This window comes from Heteronotia binoei, chromosome 2 (assembly GCF_032191835.1).
Source record: "Heteronotia binoei isolate CCM8104 ecotype False Entrance Well chromosome 2, APGP_CSIRO_Hbin_v1, whole genome shotgun sequence".
NCBI lineage: Eukaryota > Metazoa > Chordata > Lepidosauria > Squamata > Gekkonidae > Heteronotia > Heteronotia binoei.
The window spans coordinates 118,327,589-118,333,572 of record NC_083224.1 but is presented as its reverse complement, the minus strand read 5'-3'; the positions used below and the strand labels follow the sequence as shown (position 1 = coordinate 118,333,572).

At 38.9% G+C, this 5,984-nt stretch overlaps 1 protein-coding gene across 1 annotated transcript; it reads left to right on the top strand.

Moving 5' to 3' along the window:
• Positions 1–1,677: 1,677 nt before the first annotated feature.
• TACSTD2 (tumor associated calcium signal transducer 2) lies at positions 1,678–3,031 on the top strand. The gene has a single exon (XM_060231893.1). It carries the CDS (start codon positions 1,783–1,785, stop codon positions 2,707–2,709), a length of 927 nt encoding a protein of 308 aa, XP_060087876.1. The 5' UTR covers positions 1,678–1,782; the 3' UTR covers positions 2,710–3,031.
• Positions 3,032–5,984: the final 2,953 nt, after the last annotated feature.

The window sequence follows — 5,984 nt, the reverse complement described above, 5'->3', positions numbered from 1 at the left end:
TTGAGGGGGGGGGAGGGGGATGCACAAGTAATATACCTTATCCATAATTAGATTTTCAGCCAAGAGCCTCTTTTGAATGGAATGTTAGTTTGTTATTCCTCATCCTATCCATCATTAAGCTCACACAGTTGCTCAGGGCCTCAAATGTCTCCCTGGGATTAGATAAACAGAGGTAGATCAGGTGTTATAGATGTATTAATCATACAGCTCCCTTAGCAGTTATATATATATATGTAATATATATGTATTAAATAGCATGGGAGACAAGATGGAACCTTGTAGATTCATCCTCCATAATTTAAAAGCCATGGACAGCACCATCTCCAGCAATCTACACCCTTAAGGACTGCAATCACCATAGCATCATGCCTGCTAATTCCATCCTGGTCTGGATACCATGATAAATGTTATCTAAAACTGCTGAGAGGTCCAGAAGAACCAACAAGAATGTACTCCCTCTTCAGTTCTTAGTGCAGGCCATCCATCAGTGTGATGAAAGCAATTTGATTTGCAAACCTAGGTTGAAAGATTGAAAAGGATCTAGATAATATGGGTACCTGTTTTTTCTCCCTAGTTGGCAACTTGTTCTACAGAAGCAATCTGCTCAAGGAAAATGGCACAAGGGAAAGGGTTAAACTACCTTCTACCATTTGTTCCATGGTCTTCACCTAAAATGGGCTCTGTCACAGCAGTTTCTAGCCTTTACATCTAAACATCTGAATGATGAGTGTCTTGGCTCATCTCTAGTCTGGCCAGAATAGAAGAGGAAACTATAATAGATATTTCCTCATATTGGAATGTCTTTCACTTAATAACACAGATTTTCTGAAAGTTTGCACTAGATAAACTTTCCATTGCTGAACAGTAGTTCTCAAAGAGATGCAGCATAATACAGATTAATATTAATTGGAGTGCCATTTCCATGTCATCTGGCATTGAATAGATCAGTTAACATAATATTCTCTGCTTTTCTAGTGTCTATACAGTACACTCAGTAGGAAGCTGCATCAAATCTCATTTCCTGTTGAATGTACATATTAGCTCATAGCATAGTACTCATAAGTACTAAGTGTAACTGTGTTGGATACCAGCATTTGGGGTACCAGATTTTGATCTGAGATATAAAGTACTATTAAAATGGTTCAGGGTTTAAGGCCTCTGCTGATGACTCACTGTAGTTTGGTAGGATAAATATGGTGATGCTTCTGCATTATACCATAATATAACATATTTGCAAAAAGAAGTAGTATTGAGTTCTTTCTCTGCTCCCAAATCTACCCACCTTGAGCAGAATCTGTTAGGACCATAGGGCCATTTCATGTGGCTGTGCATATGCAAGAAGCAAGACAGGAGGAGGGTGGATGGGGTTTGGTCAGACATTAGGTAGTAATCTGACACTTCTGCTTCAGTCCATGAGGAAGGCATGTTTCTATTTGCAAGAGTTTAATTTGGTATTGGTTTCTGTGTTTCTTACTGGAATGCTTCCTCATTCAGTGGGTGGAAAGAAAGACACGCAATGAAGAGTTGCTGCCACTCCCTATGATCATAGTTGAAAAAGGTGCAGTGCTATTGCTCCTCTGTGGGTTTACTGTGTTACCATAGGCCTCTTGATTGTGAGTCACCTGTTAAACTGGTCAGGCAAGTCTGATGTTAGTTTACAAAGAGAGGGAGCCGCACCCTGCCACACAGAAACCAGGAGGCTCTTGCTGTGGATGGATCTTGTCTTCAAGCTGCTATATCCATTTGACTTTTATTTGACTTCTGCTCTTCCTCTCCAAACCCATGGAGTCAGTTTTGGGGGCTACACTGTTTCTGATACTAGTGACTGCATCAGCAGCCCAGAATGCTTGCATTTGTGAAACAAATAAACGGACTAGTTGTACCAGGAACCAATTTTCTAACTGTGAATGCACAGCAGTAGGTTCAAAACAGCCAGTGGATTGTACTACACTAACTTCAAAATGTCTACTGATGAGAGCAGAAATGGTCCCCTCAAGGGTCAGGAACTTCCATAAGCCAGAAGGTGCCTTTCCGGACAATGATGGACTTTACAACCCCGACTGTGATGACAACGGCAACTTCAAGGCAAGGCAATGCAATCAGACAGACACTTGTTGGTGTGTGAACTCTGCTGGAGTAAGGAGAACTGATAAGGGGGATAAAAGCATGAAATGCAGTGAGCTTGTCAGAACAAACTGGATCTTCATTAATCTGAAGCACAAAGAGAGGGAAGTTCCCTTCTCTGAGCGTGAACTGGCAAATGGTCTTCAACAGTTCATTCAGAACCGATACAAGCTCCAACAAAATTACATCACAGCTATTGAGTATGACTCCCCATTCATCCATATTGACTTGAAGCAGAATGCTACCCAGAAGTCTCATGAAGATGTGGATATAGCAGATGTAGCCTATTACTTTGAAAAAGATATAAAGGGTGACTCTGTTTTTTATCGTGGCATGTTTAATGTCTCTGTCAATGAAGAACCTCTTGATATTGAAGAAATCCTTATCTACTATGTTGATGAAAAACCACCAGAGTTCTCCATGAAACGCTTGACACCTGGCATTATTGCAGTGGTGGTGGTGGTCATCTTGGCCATTATAATTGGGATTACTGTGCTTGTGATTACCAGGAGGCGGAGCTCTGGCAAGTACAAGAAGGTTGAGATTAAGGAGATGGGAGAAATGAGAAGAGGACAAAATTCATAGTTGCCTCAATTTGAAGGCAAGAATAAGACTTTGGCATTAAGGAAATGGAAGGAAGATGGCAAGATGATTCCACATTTTTTTTTGGAGGGAGGGAAGGTGGGAGTTAGCTTTTATTTTTTACATTTGTAATCAAATATAAAGGAAACAGTTTTTTTAGAAATTCCTATGACAACAGATTGGGAGACTGATATAGGAATTTTAGTATTTTCTTGAATATGTTATTCTATAGGATAAAATTAATTTGAAATGAGTACTGAAGTTTCAGAGAGAAGGTCCGTGTATTGTTCCCTACCTCAGAGTTTCCCTGTTCCATAATTAGTTTTTTTAAAAAACAACCATATTCTTCACAGCTACACAGGTAGTTTAATTTATATTATCTGCATTTCTGCCTCTTTGTGTGTGTCTATAGCTGCAATCCTAAGAAATACTCTCCTGAGGAAAAACTCAATTCAATAAGATGGGGCTTATTTCTTAGTATTTCTTAGGATTGCTCTGTATGGGTGCTTGGCAATCTTTTCAGTGCTCTTTGGATATGTTGCTGAATTGTGTTTCTTTGGATAAGCTGCTGACTTTATTAAAGATGTTGCTTTTGATCAAGTAGCTGGTTTCCTGATATGCCTTCCTCTACCATTTAAACATGATAGTTTATGTTACTGTTCCAAAATATTTTTTTTAGAATAATAATGCTTTATGTGAACTAATGTCAGCATAACCTTTCCTATGGAATTGGTGTGTGTGTTTGTGTGTGCGTGTGTATTGCTTGAAATAAATTGTCTTAACCTTAAAATGTTGCTGAGCTTCAAGTGATTCTGAAGGACGTTAATATTGTCAACTATTTCTTGTGGGGTTCAATTTGTTTATCTCTGCAAAATCTATCTGAGCCTAGCTCTGTTATCGCACTTTCCAATACTGTACTGATTAATGATATCAAGTTGTCCAGCATCTGAAATAGTTATAATTATGTAGTAACCAGTCGCTGACATTTCTTGGAAATAGTCCCCAGTCTTGGTATGGTGACTGCACAGTTTGCAATTAAGCTGGTGCAGCTTTCAAGAACACCACTAGTTTATGATGTACTAATTGTTTCCTAGCTAACCATTCCTCACAAGTTTAACTGGGAATAGTTTATCCACCTTGAAGTAATTTAACACAGCGTTTTAGAACATGCTGAGAAAAGTGCTTCTCATTATCAGTATACTGATCTAAAAAAAAAAGATAAAGGTAGTCCCCTGTGCAAGCACCAGTCGGGGGGGGGAGGGGTGGGCTCCCTCTTGGGTATCCTGCCCCCCCCCAGGGAATGTGTATGCGCAATACATAGCCTCTCCTTCCCGGTGTAGTGAACGCCGCGTGGTCACTGTCCGGAAGTGCACAGAAAATTGCCTTCCAAAAATACACAAAATTAATTTTCTCTTGAATTCAGTCTTAAGTTGTATGAGTACCATGGAGGATGTTTGGCATAGTGTAAGGCAAACAGCCTTCCCACTTTCATGGTATAGTTATATGAGAATATTTCTCAGGAGCATGAATACACCCCACGTTTATAGCCTTGGGTATTCTCAGGGAGCTTTCATGTTAGCCTGTTAGTATGAAATTGCCATGATTCATTCACCCAGTTTTCATGGAAAATCCAAATGTCAACCCATTGCATTTCAGTGTTTTCCTTGTTGCCCTTTTGTCTTTTTCAGACTTTATTTTACCTAATATTTTATATAACATAAAATACAATTATTGTACCAGATTATGCATCTGAACAGTCAAAGTGATACTGAGTTTTGTCGGGGTGTACTGTACTCTCTTTAGATTTTCTTATTTTGCTTCCGCTTCCCTGATGCTAGAATTTTGCTATGCTATGCTGATAGCCAGGTAGCCTTTAACATCTATAATGAAGGCAACAACCGTTTTGAATATTGGGATTGCTGTGTGTATCACTGTTACCAATAAGCAAGATTATTTCAGTATATGTTTAATGAAACTTTCCTTGAAGACGAGCGTCAAAATAATGGGGCAAAACAATCCTAACTGGAGGTGGCTTTATGGAAACATACTCTGCTGCTTCAGCGTCTATACTGACTGAGCACCATGCCTCTCAGAGCATAGAATGTTTCCATCTCCCCTTTCAGCCCACCACACAAAATCCTTGCCTCCAGGGTTCAGGAAATGTCAAAGACGGTGGGCTTGAAAAAAAATTACACCGACTCCACTTTCTCCAGTGCCATTTCAATCTTAGTAAACAGTTGGATTCAAACTAACATGTTTTATTATTGATATATTTTCAAAGATAGGCTTTATAGATAAATACAGCTTCTCCGTACACATGACATATTTCAGATAGTCTCCATTTTTGAAATAATTGTGAGCAGTTCACCACCCAATCTTCAGAGACCATGACAGACTTCTTTGGCCATGAGTTTTGAGAGGGAGAGCATGTTAAACTGCTTTACCTGTTCATCAAGACAATTTATCTTTAAAAAGAGTTTTACTCACAATATGTCAGATATAAAGGGTACTGTTATTCCCTTAAGGGCTGCTATTTTCCTAAACCCCCCAAGTTATAGCAAATGATGAGAGAAGAACTAAACTGATTTAATGGATAAGGAGAATGAGAGATAATTAAAATAGTGCCACAAAAGAAAAACTGTAGGTAGGAAATAAAACATAGATGACTGAGGAGTAAAAGAAAGATCTGTGTGCATATGAAGGTAGGACAGAGGCAGACATAGTTACAGATTTATCAAAGCTGCTTTAAATAATGAATTAACCCCATTTGAAAATGGATGGGCCCTGGCATTTCTATACATGTCATTGCAAATAGTTGCATGTACTACTAAGGGACAGAAAAAACTCTGAGGTCATAAATGGGGAATGATACAGTATATGTCAGTAATTAATCAAAAGAACAGAAGATGGCCATATATATATATCATATATCTCTGGCCATATATCATTCTTGCTGGAGTAAAGACACAGTAGGAACATGACTTTTAACAAACTTCATGTACTCCCAGAATAAGTCATACCTCTCAGGCTGTTCCTTTCTTACCCAAATATGCCTTGTCTCCCATTTAATTTTAATTACAGATAAGGTTTAATTTTGGGCTTTGTGACTGAGAACAGTTTTTTGCCCCCTCTCAAACATTCAAAGATCACCCCCCATCCCCAGGAATTCCTGAAGACTGAGTTGGCAACCTTAGTTTTGATACTTGATGCCAGACTGGAAGAAAAATGGTTAAAGCAATAATGCAGTAATGGAATGAGCAAGAGTGCAGAACTTCACT

Coding starts and splice junctions, on each gene's coding strand:
- TACSTD2 (XM_060231893.1), top strand. CDS start 1,783: ATGGAGTCAGTTTTGGGGGCTACACTGTTTCTGATACTAGTGACTGCA.